General features: G+C 38.9%; 1 protein-coding gene across 1 annotated transcript in view; it reads left to right on the top strand.

Annotated features, from left to right (window-relative positions):
* RLF (rearranged L-myc fusion) overlaps positions 1–24,734 on the top strand; it is a 66,462-nt gene that overhangs the window by 9,533 nt on the left and 32,195 nt on the right. The window contains exons 2-3 of the mRNA XM_029619231.1: positions 15,556–15,710; positions 23,484–23,565. Coding sequence (XP_029475091.1) covers positions 15,556–15,710; positions 23,484–23,565 — 237 coding nt within the window. The remainder of the gene's footprint in view (positions 1–15,555; positions 15,711–23,483; positions 23,566–24,734) is intronic.

The raw sequence follows: 24,734 nt of genomic DNA, 5'->3' as shown, positions 1-24,734 counted from the left end.
TACAGGAAAGAAGAACCTGTAAGCCAACTACCTCAGCAGGCACAGATTGGACCCAGGAGAATGGATACTAGAGCCAGAGGCTTTTCAAAGGATAGTAAGCCGCTGGGAGCCCCCATGCATAGCCCTAATGGCAACACTTGCAAATGCCAAGGCCTACATATTTTTTAACCGCAGGTCAGAGCCAGGGTCCAGGGGGACAGATGCACTCTTATGGCTGTGTCCAAAGCTCAGCCTGCTATATGTCTTTCCACCATGGCCACTAATAGGAAGGCCAATAAAGAAGATGGAAAACTATCTATTCTTGATCATAGCTACTAGCCCTAGATTGGCCAAGAATACCCTGGTATGCAGATCTGATGAGGCTGCTGGATGGAGCCCTGCTAAGCTCTACCTAAGGAGCAGGGTTGTCTCTGGTAAGGTCCAGTACCAATGTGAATATTGTAAACCGTTGTGATCTTATTTTGGAATGAAGGTATATAAAACATCTAAATAAATAAATGGCTTGCCCCTTGAGAGGGTGCACCTGTGCAAGAGAGGGAATTCTGCCTCTGTAATTTCAATTATGTTAAAGGTGTGGAAGTTTTCCATCTTCCTGGCTTATGTCAAGGTTTGAGAATTTTTGCGCCAAGCAGGTTCGTTCTTCTTGGAGAGGGGATATCTTGCAAATATTAGATTTCCTGAAAGCTGGTCTGGACAAGGGTCTGGCACTCAGGTTCTTGAAGGTCCAGGTTGCATGTTATAGGGGCCGAATTAAAGGCACTTCAGTAGCAGCACTTCCAGACGTAGGGTGTTTTCTTACACATCAGACCACCATTCCGCTCAGTAGTACCCTAGTAGAACCTCAATCTGGGGCTAAAGGCATTAGTCAAATTGCCCTTTGAGCCGTTAAAGCAGTCATCTATTAAGGACGTGTCACTGAATGCTTAATTGCTTGTGGCAGTCTTCTTGGCGAGGTGCATCTCAGAGCTGTAGGCCCGATCATGCAGGGATCCGTCACCTTTCAACAAGTTCCGTCATTCCTGTCCAAGGTGTTCTCAGCATTTCATATAAATCAGGTGGTATCCCTGCCAGCCTTCAATAGTTTGGACTGTCAGGGGGAGGACAGGAGTCTATGCCTATTAGACATACATTGGATTTTGTTGAGATATTTGAAAGGGACAAAAGTCTTTAGGAAAGCAGGCTATTTGGCTTGTTTGGCAGTTTCCCTAACAGGGATGCAGCCTCTAAGCCACCATATCTAGATGGATTAGGGAAGCAATTATCAGCTTGCTTACTATCAGGTAACTAGACTCCGGCAGCACTCCGGGTCATTCTGCAAGGGTGCAAGCATCAACCTGGGCAGAGGCAGCCTCAGCCTCTCTGAAGGAAATTTGTAAGGCAGCTGCTTGGTCATCCTCGTGGTGTTTCGTTAAGAATTACAAGTTGGACATACAGGCCAATGGAAGATGCTGCAGAAGGGCAGGAATTAAGGCAGCACTGTCTTCCTCACACCCTAGCAAGGAGTATCTTTTGTAACTCCCATACATGATGACTGATCTAGCAGGAAGAAAAGAGAGGCTAAATTATTATTACCTGATAATTTTCTTTCCTTGCATTCTGCTAGACCAGTCCAGAATCCACTTAGGAACACAGGATTTGGGGGGTATGAAGCATACAGCACATTTCTTATCTCCCTAAAGATGATTGTTCTTTCTTTCGATACTTGTACCTCTTGCTCACTCAGAACAGTCTTGTGGGCCCTATGATTTTTTAAATTTATGATAAGGGGGGAATTGTCAATTGCTCTGGTGATATGCTACTGAATTTGGACCTGACCCATACCTCCCTTATAGCCAAGAGTGAGATCATAAGAGAAGTGTATACTCTATCTCTGTCAGCTGTGGAGGAAGGAAAATCCTATATGCAATGACTGGTCTAGCAGGACTCAAGGAAAAAAAATTAGCAGGCAAGAATAATTTAACCTTATGTATAGGGCTTCGGGGCATAGATGTCTGTAAATAGAAAATTTAAGTGCTTATTTTTCAAATTTGCAGACACAAAATTGTATGAGTTGTAAAATCCCAAGCGAATTATGAAAAATTACAGGAGGACCTTGTGAGACTAGAAGACTGGGCATCCAAATGGTAGATGAAATTTAATATGGACAAGTACAAAGTGATGTCCATGGGGGAAAAGTAATCCACACTGAAGTTACATGATGTTAGTTCAGTGAGGATTACTCAATCTTAAGAGTTGCCACCCAGGAAAAGGATCTGGGTATCACAGTGGACAATACTTTGAAATCTTTGACTCGGTGTGCAGCGATGGTCAAGAAAGCAAACAATGTTAGGAATTATTTATTTATTTATTTATTTATTTGTTGAGTTTTATATACCGTCATTCGGTAAAGCCATCATAACGGTTTACAAAATTTAAATTGTAACTCTCTTAACAATTGTAGAAAAAGTATAACAATGTGCATATTAAACAGAGGTTAAACATTTCAAGTCCAGAAAGTATTATGTGGGAAGAGGAGGGATTGTTTGTTCTGGTTGGAGAGAAGTTATTTTGAGGTTTTTGGATGAAAGTTCGATTGGGAGTTAGGATGTTCAGAAGTTTGAAGGTCAGTGTAGAATTTGCGAAACAACAATATTTTTAGGTCTTTTTTGAACGTTTTGAGGTTGGGTTGGGTTCTCAGATCTTTAGGTAGGGAGTTCCAAAATTTAAGGGAGGCAATGGAAAAGGCTCTTTCTCTTGTTGTTGTTAGATGCGCATCTCTGATGGGAGGGATGTTTAAGTAGGAAAGAAATGGAGAATAAAATGTAGAATGTCATAATACCTCTGAATTAACTCCATGGTGAGGTTGTACCTGGAGTACTGTGTGCAGTTCTGATCATCGCATCTTAAAAAAAGATATAATTGCATTAGAAAAGGTACAGAGAAGGGTGACCAAAATGATAAAGGGATGCAATAGCTTCCCTCCGAGGAAAAAAGGGCTGTTCAGCTTGGAGAAGAGACGGCTGAAGGGAGATATGATAGAGGTCTATAAAATCATGAGTGGAATAGAACAGATAAATGTAAATCGATTATTTACTCTTTCAAAAAATACAAAGACTAGGGGGCATTCCATGAACTGTTATTAACCAAGTAGTCTTAGGAAATAGACCCTACTTATCATTGTATGATAATAGCATGGGTCTGTTTACTGTTTGGCATCTTGCCAAGTACTTGTGACCTGGATTGGCCACTGTTAGAAACAGGATACTAGGCTTGATGCATCCTCAATCTGACTCAATGTGACTACCAATTTCAGAACAAATTAGATACAAAATTGTGATGACTGTGTATAAAATACTCAGTCCTGACTCTCCTCCCTGGGCAAATGTCCTTCTCAGAATTTACCACCCTACTCAGCAATTAAGATCATCACAACGTGGTTTGCTGGACGTGCCTTCCGTCTGTCATGCTTATCTCGCGTCTACATGGGAAACTGCTTTCTCTGTAGCTGCTCCCTCTACTTGGAACATCTTACCTTTTGAGGTCCATATGCAGGAAAATCTGAAGAAATTTAGGCTTTCTCTAAAAAGCTTCCTCCTTCAATGCTCCTAATCAGGCCGATACAGTAAAAGTCGCGGGCGAGCGCATAGGCCACTCTCCTGTGCGTGCGATTTAGTTTTCAAATGAGGGTTCGCGGTAAAAAGAGGAGCTAGGGACACTAGCGCGTCCCTAGCGCCTCTTTTTTGACAGGAGCAGCGGCTGTCAGCGAGTTTGACATCCGACGCTCAATTTTGCCGGCGTCTGTTATCAAACCCGCTGACAGCCATGGGTTCGGAAACTGGATGCCGGCAAAATTGAGCATCCGGTTTTCAAGCCGCGGGCTGATTTAAATTTTTTTTTTTAAATTTTTAATTAATTTTTACTTTTGGGACCTCCAACTTAATATCGCCATGATATTAAGTCAGAGGGTGCACAGAAAAGCAGTTTTTACTGCTTTTCTGTGCACTTTCCTGGTGCTCGGAGAAATTAGCGCCTACCTTTGGGTAGGCGCTAATTTCTGAAAGTAAAATGTGCGGCTTGGCTGCACATTTTACTTACTGAATCACGCGGGAATAACTAATAGGGCCATCAACATGCATTTGCATGTTGCGGGTGCTATTGGTTTCGGGGGGGTTGGCTTTTAAAAGCTCAAACCATACCTTTTATCTCTGGGTCTCCCTGAACCCAGAACTCCATACCCTCTGTATGATAGTGGGACACAGTCGCTGACCTTTGATGTTCTATTGGCTGGTGGTCACATAGTTGGACACTATGGACACCATGGCATCCAGGCACAGAGTCACCAGAGAAAGTGGTTCAGTTGATCCTATTGCCCCTGACTTCCCTTAGGGAAAATGTTTTTATTTTAAATTAATTATTTTTTACTTTTGGGACCTCCGACTTAATATCGCCAGAGCGCACTGTACTGTATCGGCCTGAATGTAAGGTTTGAATGTCTAATGCTGGCAGTTCTATGCTTTATCAGAGTCTGTTATTGTATGTGATGTTTGTTTTTGATATTATTTTATGGATGTTCTATTGTAAATTGCCTAGGCCACAATCCTGTTGTGTTAAGCGATTAATAAATTTTAATAAATGAAATGAAATATGACAATTCTTTTATTCTTAATTAGGTGTATTTGGTAGGTGCTAAAAATAGAGGGTGGTCAGTGTTTTTGCAGTATGAAGAATACCTCCAGGGACAATTTTAGGTTGATTCAATTTTATTAAAAAAAAAGAGCCATACAAAAGCTTACCACAAACTTAAAAACAAAACAAGTGTGAGGCCTGGATGTCAGGAGGGGATGGGATGGGCGGGAGTGTTGCAGAGTTGGGGGCGTGTGACAGTGGGGAAGGGGTGGATGTGCATTTGGCTAGAGAGGGACTCCCACCATAGCACTCCCTCCATTTCCCCCTCTCCTCTAACCTCTTCCTGCCGTACCTCTTTTTGGGCTAGCAAGGCTTGTGATCCTCATCCATCTCTCTGGCAGCACTTTTTTTTTTTTTATCTTGGGTCCCTTGCCTGTTCTGCTCTGATGATGACAACAGTCGCTGCTTTTGTGCTGCCTTTTGACTTGCAGCGGCCAGATGATGTCATCAATGCTCTGCAAAGTGGAGTCATTTTTGATTAGAGGCAAAAAAACAATTTCCCCATTGGGAGTGATTTATTCTCATAAATGTTACTTTCGTTTTCTGATTCTATTTTTCTTCTTTCCTTATCCTGTTTTTTTCCTACTTCCTGGTATCCTTGTTCTTTTGTCCCATGGTGGATGAAATGTGTTTCTCTTTTCTCATCTTTCTTGAATTCTGATACTCAGGCCTGGATGGTGCTCAATATGCAGTGCAGATTAGAATTCTTGTAGTATTAAATATCTATTTCATAATATAAAAAGGCCCATCAACATAACCAAATAAAGATTTGCCAGAATAGCCCAACATGAAGAAAAATCATGTGCTGCATTCCAAAGAAATGTGCGAGTTTTCATTTGTCATAGCTCCTCCCACACTGCCAGCTAATAAATAGGTTCTCCTCTGAGATTCCTGCAGGCCTGCCCCAGTGTTCTGTAATTGTTGGTCATGTTCTCTTCTTGGAACCTTTTCACTATTGGAGTACCTCTTTTCCCCCCCCCAAAACTTAAAGTCTAATGAAATGAAAGTGGTCATTTCAGTTGCCAACACTGCATACTCCCATAATACATTATAAAAGACTTCCTTTATTTGAAGGTGGAGGTGTCATATTTAAATTTCAGGCTCAGAAAGCACTGCTGAAGCTAGTTTTGATGCACTAATTCTTATCTAAATGAAAATCTCATATTTATAAACTTAAAAATATCAAAGCAGATTACTGAATATCTTGCTGTTCAGTCTGTCATGAAGCTTTTGCAGAAAATGAAGGTCTTTACTTGTTTTCCGCTTATCTTTCTTTTGTCTGGGAGGCTGTTGTCATTGACTCACTTGGGAGCAGTTTTCCTGCCTTTGTTTACAAGAACTCCTCCTAGATGTTCTCCCTTTGTGCTTCTCCTTCCTCCATGAACTCTTCTCTCCTATGGATCTTTACCCTCATTTCCTCGCTACTGATTTCATTTCTGCTTGTCTCATGTCTTCTGTTTCCTCTCCAATCTTTACTTCAAATAATTTGCCATCTTGATATTGGGAATAGTTGAAGGGTTTGCTTACTTTTACTTTCTGATTTGTGTGGTTTTTACTTTTTATTGTTTTTTCCTCCTGTAATTCCGCTGTCCTCACATTCTCATTCCCATTCTTCAGATGGCATTCTCAGGCAACTCCAGACCCTTGCCAGGCAGAAGAGGACCTTGTATAGAGCGCTTACTATGCGCCCCTTTGTTGACCTGCCGTGGATGTCACAGAAGTGGCAGCTGTCTTCTCTCTCTCTCCAGACTCAGACTCACCATCTCTGTAATACACCAGGCCTAACCAGCCCTGATGGATGGAGTTCTGTTGGGGTTCACTTCGTTGTCACAAACAATATTGTAGACTAAGCAGGGCTTCCCAAACCTGCTCTGGGGATCCCACAAATGAATATGCAGGAAACAAATGTGCATGTAGTGAGTCTCTCCAGTACATGCTAATTTATTGTGGATATCCTGAAAACTTGAGTGACTGTGGGGTACCCAGGACAGGTTTGGGAAGCCCTGGAAGCTATGGGTCTGACATCAAAACTTGTACATTGTTAATGATTCTTCTTCTTGTCATAAAGTTAAGCGATTGATATCACAGTACTCGGAAGTACTTTTGTGCCTTACTTCAGCATAACGTTTGTGAGGGCTTTTCAAGGGCCTTTTCCATTTTGCTTATTTCTTCTTCTTCTAGCAGCAGTGAAAGAGTGAAAGACGATAAGGGAAGTGTTGGCAGAACCAGCCGGAAAGGGTGGCTGAATTGAATGGGGCAGAAAGATCAATAAGGACTTAGAGATGAGTTTTAAAATGCTAGTCTTCATCTGTCATAAACAGTGGCATTCTCAAATCTACTTGGATAATGATGGTTTTATGGACTTTCCTTCCAGGAATTTGTGTTAACTGCTTTCACTACATCCTTTGGCAACATGTTCCACAGTTTAATTGTGCACTGAGTGAAAAATCTTTTCACTGATTTGTTTTAAATGTTTCTACCTATTAGCTTCATGGAGTGTACTGCTTATCTCTTAGTGTCTTCCTTTTGTACATATGTATATATTTACAAACCTTGTTGATTATTTAATGCAAATTTCCCCTTGTTACTCACACCCTCATTTATTCATTTGTTAACTTGTTTTATTTGTTCAATGTAAAGCGCCATGCCTGGCGTGTGTTTGTGTTACACTGTAAACCGATGTGATATCCTGGATGAATGTCGGTATATAAAAATTTTAAATAAAAATAAATAAATACTCCTAGTACTATTTGAAAGGGTAAATAACTGTTCTCTATTCCCCCTTTCTGCATCCTCCTTCAGTATTTTATAGACTTTTATCATCTCTCTTCTCAGTCGTCTTTTCTCCAGGCCCTAACCTGGTTAGCTTTCCTCATGCACGAGCTCTTCCATTCCCTTTGTCATTTTGTTTGCCCTTCTTCTGTATCTTTTTTTAAGATGGGGCAGCCAGAACTGCACTTAGGATTCAAGGTGCACTCGCACTATGGATTGATAGAGGCATTTAAATATCTTCCTGTTTTTATTTTCTATTCCATTCTGTTTACTTTTTTTTTTTTTTTTTTAAATCACAGAACATATAGAAAGACATGGTTTAATGGAACAAAGCCAGCATGACTTTACCCAAGGGAAGTCTTGCCTAACAAATCTTCATTTTTTTGAAGGGGTTAATAAACATGTGGATAAAGGTGAACTGGTAAATGTAGTGTACTTGGATTTTCAGAAGGCGTTTGACAAAGTTCCTCATGAGAAGCTTCTAAGAAAACTAAAAAGACAATGGGTTAGGTGGCGATGTCCTTTCGTGGATTACAAACTGGCTAAAAGACAGGAAACAGAGAAGGATTAAATGGACAATTTTCTCAATGGAAGGGAGTGGACAGTGGAGTGCCTCAGGGATCTGTATTGGGACCCGTACTTTTCAATATATTTATAAATGATCTGGAAAGAAATACGACAAGTGAGGTAATCAAATTTGCAGATGATCAAAATTATTCAGAGTAGTTAAATCACAAGCGGACTGTGATACATTACAGGAGGACCTTGCAAGACTGGAAAATTGGGCATCTAAATGGCAGATGAAATTTAATGTGGATAAGTGCAGGGTGATGCATACAGGGAAAAATAACCCATGCTGTAGTTACACAATGTTAAGTTCCATATTAAGAGCTACTGCCCAGGAAAGAGATCTAGGCACCATTATGGATAATACTTGAAATCGGCAGCTCGGTGTGCTGCAGCAGTCAAAAAAGCAAACTGTTAGGATTTATTAGGAAGGGAATAGTATGTAGCACATTTAAAACTAATTGGAGAAACTTCTTTTTCACTCAACTCACAATTAAACTCTGGAATTTGTTGCCAGAGGATGTGGTTAGTGCAGTTAGTGTAGCTGGGTTTAAAAAAGGATTGGATAAGTTCTTGGGAGGAGAAGTCCATTACCTGCTATTAATCAAGTTGACTTAGAAAATAGCCACTGCTATTACTAGCAACAGTAGCGTGGGATATACTTAGTGTTTGGGTACTTGCCAGGTGCTTGTAGCCTGGATTGGCCACTGTTGGAAACAGGATGCTGGGCTTGATGGACCCTTGGTCTGTCCCAGTATGGCAATTTATGTTTTTATTTCTGCCACACACTGAGCCAAAGATGTCAAAGTACTGTCCACCATTTATTTATTTATTTATTTATTTTATTTTTAATTTTTATAGACCGAAGTTCTTGTAGGAACTACAAATCAATCCGGTTTACATACAACTTTTAAATGCCCAAAAAGAGTAGGGGGCTTTACATAGAACAATTGAACAATAAAACAGGTAACAATAGAACAATAACAATAATGATGGAACAAATAGAATAGATAACCAATTAAACATAGTAATATAGTAATAAATATTATATAGAAAATAAATATAAAAGGGATAGAGTAAATGAAGTGTGAATACAGTATAAATACAAAAGATGAAAGAGCTCAAAAATTAAGGTACAGTTGAAAAAAAAAACCAAAAACCATGACTCTTAAGATCCTTTTCTTGGATGGTGATACCTAGTATGGAACCCAGTATCGTGTATCTATATTTTGGATTACTCTTCCCTATTTGAATCACTTTGCACTTGTCCACATTACATTTCTTCTCCCGTTTAGAAGCTGGGTGCCCTAGTCTCACAAGACCCTCTTGTGTTTTCTCACAGTTGGCGCGTGATGTAACAACTAGGAATAATTTTGTCATTGCAAATTTTGATCACCCCACTTTCTATTCCAAGATAATTTATAAATAGGGCTTTTGCTTTTAGGTTCTAACTGAGAAATCTCGATAATATACCCCAATACAAAAAAAAATAAAATAGGTGTTTATTACATAAACACTGGAAAAACACTTCTAGTATTCTATCATCTTTTCTTTGCCTACTCTGGATCCATTTTGTTTTTGTGTCTTTTTCAAGCCAACAACTCCTCAGCTGAACAAATGTATGTATTTATACCCTCAAAGAACCCCTATTTATTTATATTTAAGGTCTTGTATTCTGCATCTTCCTATCAAATAGCATTCAGTGTGGATAACATGAGAACATTCATAAAAACAATGTTTTATAAAATAAAATTCAAGAAATAAAACAATAAACAAAAACAGTAAAATAAAACATCCAAATGTTTCCTGGAACAATATAGCTTTCACAGATTTCCTAAATAGCATTAAATCTGGCACTTCCTTGAGAGACACTGGTAAACTGTTCCATAGCATAGGAGCGGCATATGAAAAAGCACTCATATGGGTTACTTGCAGTCCATACTCCCAGCTAGAAAGTAATTGGAGGTACCACATAGTTGGAAAATAAACACCTAAATTTTCAATTTGTAAACATGTAAAATCAAATGCCCTATTTAGAAATATATTAAAAAGCACCAGACCTAATACAGATCCAAGGGACACTAATTTACCTTTCTCAATTGAGATAAATGACCATCCGGTCTTACTGTTTCCAACCCTTTAGCTAGTTACCAATCTACAATGGAACATTGCCTCCCATCCCATGACTTTTTAATTTCCTCTCGTGAGATATTTTGTCAAATGCCTTCTGAAAATTTAGAAACACCAAATCACTCTTGTTCACATATTTAATTGTGCATTTTTTTTTCTTGGGCTGGCAGGGTTTTTGGGATATATGCAGGTCCACTCCTCTATATAAGTCTGGAAGAGTGATGAAAAATGCCTGGTGAATGAAATTGCACTTCTAATGCTGGATGAGACACAGTTGAATGCCAGATATAAGAAAAGAGCAGTGTTGATGATAGCTGTAACATATAGAAAAGGTCGAAATAAAAATTGCCTGTTTGTATGTCTTGAGAAAATATTTAGTTTATTAAATAGAGAAATACTATGAGAATATGGATGAATCCTCTATCGGCATGTCACGGGATTTTGGTTCAGTCCTGTATTTCTTGAATCTCAAGACGGAGAGGTCTAGTACAAAATGCGTTGGGATCGATGTTAGGTAATCCAGGAATAGATTGCTATAATCTTGTGGTGATACTCAAATTGGCTTTACTGCAGACTACTTAGTTGTATCACCTCAGAAAAGCTTGGAAAAGGGACAACTGAAAGGGGGGAGTATGACTGAAATTTATAAAATCGAGTGGTATGGAATGAGTAAATAGGGAATAGCTGTTTACCCTTTTAAACACCTCTAGGGCCAGGGGACATTCCATGAAACTAGCAATCGGCAGATTTTAAAACAAATCCTAAGAAGAATTTTTTTGTTCAGTGCATAACCAGGCTATGGAATCTATTACTGGAGGATGTGGACAAAAGGGTTCAAAAGAGGACTGGACAAATTTCTGAAGGAAAAGTCTATAAATAGTTATTAGCCAGGTAGACTTGGAAAAGCTGGCATTTATCCTTGGGAATGATACAAGAAATAGATCTACTATTGAGGATCCTGCTGGGTGGTTGTGACCTGGGTCAGTGTAGAAGACAGAATGCTGGATTCGATGGACCCAGCAGGGCACTTGTTATGTTGTTAAGTCAATTAATTACAAAGATTGCCTTGGGGTTGATGAGGAGCATTATATGAAATGAAGCCAAGTATGAGTTTTATTAAAATGTTACTCGCCCTTCCATGGTTCAGGGCAGGGTATAAAAAAGATAAAAGTCATAAAATAAAAACATCTATTTATACATATGGTCTCACAAATAAAGACATTAAATATTTCGGGGAACATACTGGCTAAGTGATGTCAAATGCCAGTCTGAAAAATTAGTTTTGAGGGCTCTTTTAGAGAACTTAGTGTCTTTCAGGCTTCTTAGATCTGTCAGAAGAGAGTTCCAGAGGATAGGGGCAGCAGTTGAAAAAGCCCTGTCCCTGGTCTCATCAAGATGAGCAAGCTTTACAGAGGGTATGTCAAGGAGACCTTGATTGAAGGATCGTAATGATCAGAAGGGTGAGTAAAGTTTCAATGTTGAGGAAATCCATGAGGAGGTGACATTGTTCAGTAAATTATGGACAGTGATTGCTAGTTTATATTAGATGCGTTAGGAAACAGGGAGCCAATGAAGAGACTGCAAAACAGGTGTAATATGATCTCGGCTGGGTGTGTGCGAGTTAGAAGACGAGCAGTGGAATTTTGCAGAATTTGAAGTGGTCTAATGATATAAGCAGGAAGTCCAGTTAGCAGTCCAGACTTGAAAACATGAACGACTGAAAGATAGTTTGGGAATCAGAAGGTTCTAAAAGAGGTTTTAAATGTCTGAGTAGTCAAAGTTTAAAATGAAGAGAACAAGACAGTGAGTCAACATGGGCGTGCATTGAAAATGAAGGGTCAATCGCGCATTGTGTCAGAAATACAGATTTGACATGCGTTAAGTATGATAAATGAAGGAATGGAGCAAGATGGGAACCTAGGAAAAAAAAAAGAGAATTTCAGTTTTTTTAAGATTGAGTGAAAGCTTATTAGAGCGAAGCCGGTGTTGGATTGAATAGATACAGAATGAAGCAAATTTTTTAGTTTGATCCCGGGATGATTTCAGAGGAGAGAGAAACTGAATATCATCTGCATATAATCTCACAGAGACATGGTTAAAAGTTATGATATTCCTACATTGAATCATTGCTGTCCACCAAAGTTTTCATATGCATATCAATCCTGGATGGGTCATGGGGTGGGGGGGCAGTTTGGCTATCTTCTTTAAGAACCATCTGAATTTCACCAAAGTTGATATCTCTACTCTGCCCCATTCAAGATTCTCTATTTGAAGTCAAATGGACTGAATATCTGTCTCACTTATTGCCCATTAGGTTTACTATCTCATAATTATTCTCTTCTGATAGAGGTTCTGTTGAATGCTAATTTTGATCTGTCTAAGATAGTTATTTTAGGAGATTTCAACCTTCATGTTGATGCTCCTAATTTGTCTCACGCTGCTATTTCTCTACTAGATACATTATCAGCATGTGGGTGGCAACAGATCATCTGTGTCCCCACCTACAGAGCTGGACATTCGCTTGATTTGGTATTTGTAAATAATATTGCATTTTTCAGTTGTAATACAGGTGTCTCTACTAGAGAAGTTCTATGGAGCGACATCTCCTAATCTCTCTCTCACTAACCTCTGTTTCTCAAAATTCTCCACCTCCACTGTCACAATCTACTTCCCCGAAGCAAGGCTTTATAAACCCAGATGGCCTGTGTTCCGTATTCATACCAGTGCTGGAATCCGCAAATAGTGATTCACCTGATGAGTTGTTGACTCTATGGGACAACTTGTTGAACACTGTCCTTGACAATTTAGCACTAAGGAAGTTCTTCATTAGGAAGAGGTCTAACATTGCCCCATGGTTTAATAGTTCATTACAACAGAAGAAAAGAGATGTGAAAAGATCTGAAAGGAGATGGCATCGATATCCCACCATGTTAAACTTATCAATTTTCTATTTCCAGTTATCAAGATGCTATCACTACTGCTAAAAAAAAAAAAATCATATATTTATTCAAAATTATCAATGTCTTTTAATAATCCAAGAGAACTTTTTATCAGCTTGATCTCTGCTCTCTCTAATACTCCCCCTTCAGCTCCTGGACAGAGTCTAGAAGACACTTTTGTAATTTACTTTAATGAAAAAGTGATTGCTATCAGGTAAACATTTCAAACTTCTCTGAATGCTGTAATCAATGATGTATTATCAGTGGTAACGAGATGGAATGTTTTGAAACCCTGTCGGAGGCTGATATTAGTTCCATTACTAATAGAATTAATTCATCAGCTAGCCCTCTTAATCCATGTGCTACAGCTCTGTTAAAACTTATCAAAATTGAATCAACCAGTTTCATCTCAAAATGTGTAAATACATCACTGAATGCAGGTTCTCTTCCTGACTGACTGAAAAGAGCATTGGTACATCCAATTTTGAAAAAGGTTTCTGCTGACCCGACATTACTTTCAAATTATCATCCCATCTCGTCCCTATCATATTTGGCCAAAATAATAGAGAATGCAGTACTCCAACAACTTACCATTTTTCTCATTTCCAACCTCTCTCTGAATCCGTACCAATTTGGGTTCTGGCAATTTCATAATACTGAAATGCTTTGACCCCCATTTAACGGGCTTTTATTTGTGGAATTTCTTTTGCACTAATTCTCCTAGATATTTTATCTGCCTTTGACACCATTGATCATTGTATCCTCTCCAGGATGTGCTCTCTTGGTATTGCTGGTTCTGTAGTTTCATGGTTTGCTTGTCATTCTTTCATGGTTTTACTTGTCATTCTTAACAAGCAAAAATTGGGTCGGACATTTCAACTTAGCTCCTTCTGAGCTCTGGTGTACTGCAAGACTGTTTTATCAGCAGCCCTTTTCAACATCTATCTGACTATGTTGGCTCCTTGCTGGCATTGGGGTACACTATAAACTGTATGCTGATGACATACAATTGATCTTACAGACCAATTCATCTCATCATGTTTTACAACCATTCATGATTGGCTTTTTCAAAACAAACTTGCTTTAAATGTCCTGAAAACCAAAATTATGATCCTACGTCGGTTCCTTCTTTCTTATGTTCCTAAAAAAATTGTCTTCAAAAATCAAATTATACCCATATCCAAAACAGTTTGTAATCTCGGCATCTCATCGATCTGTCTCTCTTTGCATGCTCACATCATAGCCCTTAATGCATACTTTGTTTTTCAAGCTGCCACTCTTACGCCATCTAAAACCACTTCTGGATTCTCCTGATTTTCGAACGATTTGCTTCTTTTCTCTGGTTTGGATTATTGCAATGCACTTTTCACTGGTTTGCCTGCTTATTCAATTCGCCCTTTACAGATCATCAAAATTCTGCTGCCAGGCTACTAACGGGAAAACACATACGAGAACATAGCCCAGTTTTGCAAATGTTACATTGGCTCCCAATTTCATTTCGGATACAATATAAGCTCTCAGTTACTATTCATATCCTCATTCATAATATTCCTTCACCGTGGATTGCAGCAACATTAAAAATTCATACTCCGTCCAGAACTTTAAACTTCTCCAGTCAATGCCTTCTAGGTAACCCTCTCCTTGGACAGTCCATCTTGAAGAGACTAGGGAATGTGCTTTCTCCATTGCTGGCCCTTTTTTATGGAACTCCTCCTGAAAGAGATAACAAAAGCAGAACCAAAGTTTTCCCGGAATGCTCTTATTTCCATCTGAGCACTATAAAGTCATCTTTTTTGACAATAGTTGGATCTATCAGTCCTGTCAGTGTCTGATTTTGTTTGATTTTTGTCATTGTTGATTGATTCTTAATTAATTTTATTATGTGTGTTTTCTTGTACCCCACCCTGAATGTAGAAAAGGCAGGTAATACATATTTTAAAATACATAAATATAATTCAAGGCTAGTGAAAAGAAGACATTGGGGGGGGGGGGGGATATCAAATAGTTTAACAGATAATGAAAATAGATCAATCATATTAGATTAGCAAAATATGGGAAATTTCATGAAGAAATAGAAATCCATTTTAAATGCTAAACTAATTATGCAAAATAGAAAACAATTGGTAGGGATAAATTGAGAATGATGCTTGACTCCTGACTACAGGCTTTTACTACTTACTTGTGCCGGTTTTGTTTAATGGAAATATGAAGCCAGATCTGTTGGTATTCTTTAGTCAGGTAAAACCCAGGGTTTAAATACGTACCGTTAATTTTAATCTGCATAAGATGCTTTAACTACATCTGTGGCTCATCAAAATATCAAGCTGTCAACCATTTTTTCTCATTTTAATAACAACCAAGAGTTTTTTGGGTTTTTTGTTTTTTTTTAAATATTACAGTTGTGCAAAGGTTTTGTATGTATTTTATCCCTTGTATAGCAAAGAATTCTGGTTTGTGATTAAGCTTAAACTTGTGTTTTTAGATATTACTACAATATGCTGATAACCAAAATGCATCAGAACATATTTTGCCTCTTTTGGAAGTGTATCGAATATCCATACAAAGCTTTGCCTGTGCACGGCCATTCCTTACTACAGAATGTGAAGATGTTCTTTTGGTACTCGGAAGACTAGTGCTGTAAGTTCAATTTATTTTTTTCTTTTTATTATTGAAGATTTACATGCAAACAAATGTCAATAGAGAAAATATATTGTACAGGAAATACAAGGAACATGGTCTTCTGAATGATGATCATAGTGTTTCAGGTACCTGTCTTTGACTCTTGCTCCTTAACATTTGCTACTGTATGTTTCTCACTAGCCTGGTATACTGCTGCTGTCCTTTATGTTTGTATTAAGACAGCTTCTGTTAGGATAGTCTCAGATAAGTGATTGGCTTGCTGATTTAGAGCATGATACAGATGTCAAATGATAGCTGGGGAAAACACTAAACATGACACCTTGGTTTTAAATATTGGTTTGTTAAGCATCATCAGATCCACCATCATCAGGTGCTTCAAAGATGTTTTCCACGGATTTAGATGCATGGGCAACTTGATCTGTCATCTGCCATCTGTGGATCTTAGAACTGTGCCTAACAACCGATTGCTTGATCTGATGGCTATATTGCCACCCTGAAATGTAGTTACCTAAGACAAAGCCAAAAAACCACTGGAGTTACAGTAGCCTTGAGCCAATGAAAGCCTTGCAAACTGTTTCTTGAAATGGACAATTGAATTCTGAGGTATTCTGATCAAGTGACATGTCTATTTCATATTGTCCAAATTTATGTTGGTCTGGTCCTCCTGTATTATTCAGCTTCTGAATGGTCTGAGTGTGTATTGAATGTGTATCGGAGAGAAACAAAATACAGCACAGAGTTCAAAGCACATAGTTAACCCAAGTACAAAGAATGTGTGGGATGATGAATAGCACATATAGCCAGGAAGTGAATTTAAAAGGGAGTACACTAAAGTAGGAGTAGCTAACTCCAGTTCTTAAGAGCCACAAACAATTCTGGTTTTCAGGATATCTAAAATGAATATTTATGAGATATATTTGCATGCATTGCTGCCATTGTATGCAAATATATGTCATGCATAGTCGTCATAAATATCCTGACAACCAGGTCTCTTTGTGGCTTTTGAAGTCTGGAGTTGGCCACTCTTGCACTAAAACTGAAAAAAAACAAGTGTGCTGGAGAGGCAAAAACTTTCTTATGAATATTCGTAGTAAGAAGCACATGAGGGAGATGGGTGGAACACTAGATGACTGAAGGGTAAAAGGGTTGCTCGGGGAAGATGAAGCCATAGCAGAAAAAAAAAATTCTTTACTTCAGTTTTTACTGACGATGATGCTGGAAAGATTCTCTGAAAGCAGATATTCAGCGGTACTGAATCAAATCATGGTGACATGGGAAGGGCAACCAAAATGATAAAGGGGATGGAACAGCTCTTCTATGAGGAAAGACTAAAGAGTTAGGGCTATTCAGCTTGGAGGGGAGATAGCTGAGGGGGGGGGGGGGTGTGTGATGAAAGTCTACAAAATCATGAGGGGGCTAGAATGAGTAAATGCAAATCGGTTATTTACCCTTTCAGATAGTAGAAGGAATAGGCAGCACTCCATGAAGTTAGCAAATAGCACATTTAAAACAAATCTGAGAAAAGTCGTTTTCATTTAATACACAATTAAGCTCTGGAATTCATTGCCAGAGGATGTGGTTAAGACAGCTTAGCTGGGTTTAAAAAGGGTTTGGACAAGTTCCTGGAGAAGTCAGGTTGACTTAGGGAATAACCACTGCTTATTACTGGCTTTAGTAGCATGGGATCTATTTAAAGTTTGGGTACTTGCCAGGTACTTGTATCCTGGATTGGCCACTGATGGAAATGGATGCTGGGCTTGATGGACCCTTGATCTGTCCTAGTATGGCAACTTTTGTTCTTATGTAATAAAGCAAATCGATAAACTAAAGAGAAACAAATCAGTGGGAATAATTGGTATACACCCCAGAATTCTGAAAGAACTAAAAAATGAAACTGTAGACTTATTACTAGTTATTTCTAACTTCTTATTCAAAACAGCTACAGTACCTGAGGAGTCGAAGATGGGCAATGTAAAAAGGGCTCAAGGGGTGAGCCTGATGTCGTGCTGGGAAAATTGGTTGAAGCTATTCTGAAGAACAAAACTACTGGTTATCTGGCTAGATACAGGCTAATGGGGCAATACCAACATGGTTTTAGCAAAGAGAAATCTTACCTTGCTAATGTAAGATGTTTTTGAAGGTATTAACAAACATGTAGACATGGGTGAGTTGGTTGATAGTGTATCTGTATTTCAAAAGGTGTTTTACAAAGTCTTTTGTGAGAGCCTCATTAGGAAATTAAAACCTCATGGGATAGGCAATGTCAAGTTATGGATTGGTAACTGTCTAACTGTAAAGTGATGCATACAGGGAAAAATAATCTAATCTATAGATACATGATGCTGTATTCCATATTAGGCATCTCTATCAAAGAAAAGGATCTTGGAGTTACTGTGAATAATACTTTGAAATCCTTGGCCCAGTGTGTGGCAGCATCCAAAAAATACATAGACATGTTTTATTAAGAAAGGAATGGAAAATAGACATGTCATATTGTCTTGGTATCCATCCCATGGTGCTACCACTCCTTGCGTATTGTGTGCAGTTCTCGTAACCCCATCTTAAAAAAAAAAATAGCAAAACTAGGAAAGGTACAGAGAAGTGTGACCAAAATGATAAAAGGGATGGAACAGCTCCCTAAAAAGGAGTAAAGGCTAACCAAGTTAGGGCTGTTCAGCCTGGTGAAAAGATGGCTGAGAAGAGTTATGATAGAAATCTATAAAATCTTGAATGGGATAGATTGGGTAAACGGAATAATTATTCAGCCTTACAAATAGTACTAGGACTGGGATACACGCCATGAAGCTAATAGATAGCAAATTTAAAACAAATCAGTGAAATAATTTCACTTAACACATAAACTGTGGAACTTGTTGCTAGAGGATGTGATGAAAGCAGTTAGTGTAGCTGGGTTCAAAAAGGGTTTTAACAAATTTCTGGAGGAAAGTTCATTAGCCATGTAGACTTGAGAAAGTTGCAACTTATTCCTAGTAATGAGCAGATAGCATTGGTTCTATTATTTAGGATCCTGCTGGATGGCCACTGTCTCCGACAGATGCTAGGCTTGATGGACTTTTGATCTGACCCATTATGGCATGTCTAATGTTCTTAACTGCATACATAGCATTATCAATGTAGTTAAGGCAATGTAAAGAAACACATAGGAAATTCCAAAGCAGATGAAATAGCCAAAAGCAGAGAAAGAAAGAAAAAAGAATGTTTTAGAAAATACATTCCTGAAGATCATCAAGTTCAAGCCACTTGGTTGAACAAGAGTTCAAGCCATGTTTTTTCCTTCTATAAAATGTATAAATATGACTACTTTCCTTGTGGTTGAAACTAGATCTAGCATATGGACTCTACAGTCTTCACAAAAAATGGTGGTTGTTGCAGAAATATTCCCTAAATATTTCAGTGATAGGACCTGCTTTCTGATATGGCGCCTGTGCTCTACGATTCTGAGTATTCTGCTGGTCTTACCAACACATACTATGTGGGCAGATCAGTAGAGGAGTGACATTCTTTTGTTAGAAAAACCACGTGATTTAAGGATAATTCTAGACAAAGGAATATGCAGTGAGGTTCCTGTTAACATTAAGGTGCAGTAAAACAAGGTTTAGAATGAAAATGCCAGAGGGTGGGGGAAGACTTGAAAAATGGTTTGAATGGGTAGATCTTTGAGCTGAAATAATACCAGAGCATCTCATATGTTTTTAGTTGTGTTGCAGGAAAAATAGAGAGAATTTTTGAAAATGGTGTGCATGAAAACTATCCGTTGTTTTGAATATAATATGCCTAATAATGGTTTAACAACCTGGGTAGAAGAAAATTCTGTGAGATTTTTTCAAGGACAACCTCTGTATTAGCATACTTTGAACCGGACCTCACTGTCTTCCTTAACATTTTTTCTGCTGGATTCCCTTTTATTTTCTTTCAAGATATCGAGTCCTTTACACAACTTTTGCACACATTTTTCTGCATTTGGCTATTTCATCTGTTTTGAGGTTTTCTATTTGTAGTCACGCAGGGTCCATATTACTATGTTCCAGAGGGAACAGCAGTATATGGCCCCAGACCAAGGACGTGTGCTGCACTGACTGGCTAGATAAGTTGGGAGGGTATATAAAAATAGGAGTATAAAACTCAGGGAGTTGTGAATGAAGGCTTATGCCACGGGTCTGACAGAGCTGAAAGCCCAGAGAAGCAAGAGGAAACTGCCAGGCTTATGGAAGAAGTATATTTGTCAGTATGTTTGTGCAAAAGTGTAGTGATCGGTGAATTGTCTTATATGAAAACCATACATATTAAGGCTGGAAGTAGATCTTCCTGATATTATATGGAGTTTAGGTTTGAAATGGTAAAGACAGATGTGCAGTTTGGTCAGTAATAGTTCATCACATGCCAAATTAAAAAAAAAAAAAAGAAATCTCATTGATGTAGTGAAACCAACAAAGTTCATTATTGTGACCTGGATAAATATGTTGTGATTCAAGAAAGAAGTACAGATTTGCCACTGTTGCAGAACCTTTGACTTGCTTGTAAAAATTGCTACCACAATTTACAGAAATAATTTTCTTTAAATGCGAGAGGGCAAAGTCCAATTATGGAGCCAGATTGCAACCTCTTGAGTCTCAAGTATGCTGAATGATCTCCAGAGCCTCATCCTGAGCAATGTTAGTGTAAAGAGCTGCTAGAAGATAAAATCTATATACTGTAGGAGGGACTCATGAAGGGAACTGCTGTGTCAAACAGTTGGTCTGGCTGGAGAATTTTGTAATCATTTCTGAGCCTTTATGGAGCACGGACATAACAAAAACCGTAGAATGTGAATTGAAAAGAATGTTCTTGGTCAGTAACCAAGCAGCCGGCAAAGCCTCATCCCCATTGGTTTTGATGTTTTGTTCTTTTTAAACAAAGAGTAGGATTCAGAGCTGAGTTTAAGATAAAATGAAGTGTTTAAGAGTTGGCAGTATATTTCAGAGACCTAATTGGCCCTGTTCTGAATAACAAGGGCTCCTTCTTTGCTGATTTAATGACAATGGAGGCATCTTCGGAGAGCTCAACATGGCCCATGCGCATAGGTTGGCAGAAGCTATTGAAAGTTCTGGGAGCATTAACCTCAAGTACTGACAGGCCGATACAGTACAGTGCGCTCCGACGGAGCGCATTGTTAGCCTGCTCTTGGACGCGCGTTTTCCCTTACCCCTTATTCAGTAAGGGGAGGAAAATGCGCTTTCAACCCGCGGCACCTAATAGCGCCCTCAACATGCAAATGCATGTTGATGGCCCTAAGGTATGCGCGCGGGATACAGAAAGTAAAATGTGCAGCCAAGCCGCACATTTTACTTTCAGAAATTAGCGCCGACCCAAAGGTCGGCGCTAATTTCTTCCGGCGCCGGGAAAGTGCACAGAAAAGCAGTAAAAACTGCTTTTCTGTGCACCCTCCGACTTAATATCATAGCGATATTAAGTCGGAGGTCCCGAAAAGTAAAAAAAAATAAATAAAAAATAAATAAATTTGAATTCGGCCTGCAGCTGTCGGGCCGAAAACCGGATGCTCAATTTTGCCGGCATCCGGTTTCCGAGCCCTTGGCTGTCAGCGGGCTCGAGAACCGACGCCGGCAAAATTGAGCGTAGGCTGTCAAACCCGCTGACAGCCGCCGCTCCTGTCAAAAAGGAGGCGCTAGGGACGCGCTAGTGTCCCTAGCGCCTCCTTTTCCCCGTTTTTACCTCGTCACCTAATTTAAATACAGAATCGCGCGCGCCGGGAGAGCAGGCGTTCGTCCGCTCTCCCGCGGACTTTACTGTATCGGCCCGTGAGAGATCTTTGACCACAAAGTTTGAAAACTATCATAAATAAGGATAGGGCAAAGAGAGAGACCAGGATGTATCAATTTGAGGACAGGGGATAAATTAATCATCAAGATGGGCTGTTAGCAAGTGTCTGTGAAGGACGTCCTGCTGCTGAGCAGAGTAATTTTATTGTGATCTGCCACATCATTTTGTCCTCTATGGCAGCTAGCCAGATCTCATAGTTTTGTCCAAAAACAAGCTGATGGAAGGAATTAAATATAAGTAATCTTTACTGGAACGGTCATTAACTGAGTTCTCAAAGGCTCCTCACTTGGAGCCTTTTATTATTTTAGCGTGCATTTGTACTTGCCTGCGTTAGGAATTGATTCTGTCATGCTTTGTTAACCATTGTGATGTCTACACCGAATGACGGTGTATAAAAATAAATAAATAAATCTCTAGTCAGTTACAACCAGACCCAGTGATTTTATAAACTGGGCCCTTTAGATAATCATAAGAGTGCTTGGACTTAAGTGGTTTTGCATTCTGCTTCTATGATCAGGAAGCCTGTTAAAGTGTTTGGTTGCCATTTCATTGACAGTTGGTTCAGAGATTCACCATCCACCCCTTTGATAATCATTATAGTCTCTTAACAAATTTATTAGATTTGAAAACTTTCAAACCAAAGTAGAATTTATCCATCTGCTGTATGATGTTTGCATAATCGATATCAGAGATTGAAGCTCTTTGTTTTTATTTCATTGATACATTAATTCCTCTGGGCTTTGTTTGAAATACACACTTCATAATATTTAGCTTGCATTTACATCATGGTATATGTGTGTGTATGTATGTGTGTGTGTATATATATATATTTTATTTTTATTTATTTATTTAACTTCTTTTACTATACCGACACTCAAGACCAGGTCTTATCGTACCGGTTTACATTAGAACAAGGGGAAAAACCAATTAACGTATAAGTGGAAAAGAGAAGTGTATATATATATATATACATATATATATAATATATATATATATAAGTGTGTATATATATATATATATATATATATATATATACACACACTTGTTTGTGTGTGTGTGTGTTGTATATGTTCTGTCCTTAGCACCCCATGTTCTAGCTTGGGAGCCTATATAGAAAATGAAACCTCTTTCTTTAAAGCTTCCAAAGTCAGCAAGAACTCAGATCTTAATACCAAAACATTTATTGAATGACAAACAGTATTGAAGATAACTGCACAGATGGCAGAACTGATACAGCTTTGATGAGGAACTCTGAGAGCTCAGTCAAAGACAGATGACTGCAGTCGTAGAGGAAGCTGTGGCTGGCAGCAGATGGCAGAAACCAGCAGCAGGAGGGAAAGGAAGCAAGGTGAAAGAGCAATGCTCCTAGGAACCTGCAGAGGATCCAGGAGAGCCGCAGGCTTGTCCAGAGCTAGTTCCAAAGTGAACTTTGAGCAGGAAGCAGGGACTCCCAGGGATTCCAAGGAGCGAAAGACCAATAGGAAGAAGCTGGAGAATAGAGTCAGAGGATGAGCAATCAGAAGCTCAGCAACATTTAAACAATAACCAATAAGGAGGGTTAGCTCTACGACATGAAGAGAACCTATGTCAAGCAATGACAATAATTGATGCAGATGGCAGTGTAATAAAACACATATACATTAAAATATGCTGTGGAGAACAGTTTGTGTATATATATATATATATATATATATACACACACACACACTATGATGAATATGTATTTACTCTTTACATTTACTAGTTTGTTTTAAATAAACTGAAATGCTGTTTAATTGCCTGAAAACTGAAAAAGTTAAATTTTTGACTTTGTCCTTGGAATTGGAATTTCAAAAGGTCTACCAAATATTTTGTTTTGTTTTTTTTACTGTAAGCACTGTGCATGTCTGCTGCGCTGCATAAGTGTTTAAAAGTATTTTCTTTATATTGCAGGAGTTGTTTTGAACTGCTCTTGTCAGTGCCTGATAATGAACTATCCTATGAAGTATGGCTACAGTTTCAACAGTCTTTACAAGTAAGTTTGCTTTTGTTCTGAAAGTCATTTGGGTAAGGTTGCTGCTCTTTCACTTCTGTTTATTTCTGAAGAAGAGGCAGAACTTGGGTAGCTTTGGCGTGAATATTTACTGAGTGCCTCCTCTGTGTATTGATTGTTGTTCTTCCTTTATAGCTTTCCATCCGTTTGTCACAGTTGACCTAACTATAATAGACCACCTTTCTTCCTTTTTGTGCTTTCACTCTTACCTTTCTGACTGCTTGGTCTTTGTGCTCTGAGGTGCTTTTTCTTCCTTTTCTTAACCCCTTCACTAGGGTTCTACCCTTAGCACAATGCTTTTCTGAATCCACTTACTTCCTCTTGGACATCTTATTTGGGTTCTGGTTAACTAGGCTTTTTCCCCCCCAGAGTAGGCAAGAAGCCTTTGTAAATCAGGCCTGTTGATGGCTCATGATTCACCTGCCATTGTAGTATTTCATAATCTGAAGTACTCTTTTAATTGTAGTACAATGCATTTGAAATGGGTTTTACTTGCATTCAGTCATGGACTAAGTTCATTTTGCAGTGTAAAATTGTTTGAAACCACTTTCCAATCTCATTGGGTTAAATGCAAGCTATATTATATCATCTTGTTGAGTCAACTCATGGATTCATTTTAACTTTTTCTTTTTGCTGGAAGTTTGTCTGAAGGCCTTGTAGGCAAGAATAATTGATCACAGTTTGGTTTCTCTTCTCGAGTCTGCAATATTGGTGTTAGCCTTGACTTATAACTCTTTTGTTTCTCTGATATCTTTAATTCTGCCAATCATATAAATACAATATTGCTCATGTCAGCTGCACCTCATGACCCAAAAACTAAGGAAAGAATCGGCAGTATGTAAATCACTTTCGGGTTCATTTTCAAAGGCTGGCGTGTGTAAAAACCAGAGATACGCGCCGGGGAGATTTTTAAAGGCCCGTGGCCTCGCGTGTATCTCTTGATACACGTGGAAGAACCGGCAAAGCAAAAAAAAAAAGGGGGGGGGGGGTGAGCCAGAGGCGGGCTGGGGCAGCACGTGCTGGCAGCCAGCCGGTCCGTGCAAGTTACTGCTGCTCCGGAGAGCAGGTAAGTATGAGGGATTTTAGAGGTCAGGGAAATTAGGGGAAAAGGCTGGTGTAGGGTAGGTAGAGGTTTAAAGAAGTTCCCTCCT

This window comes from Rhinatrema bivittatum, chromosome 11 (assembly GCF_901001135.1).
Source record: "Rhinatrema bivittatum chromosome 11, aRhiBiv1.1, whole genome shotgun sequence".
NCBI lineage: Eukaryota > Metazoa > Chordata > Amphibia > Gymnophiona > Rhinatrematidae > Rhinatrema > Rhinatrema bivittatum.
Note: the sequence above shows the minus strand (reverse complement) of the source record. Positions and strands in the feature narration are given on the sequence as shown.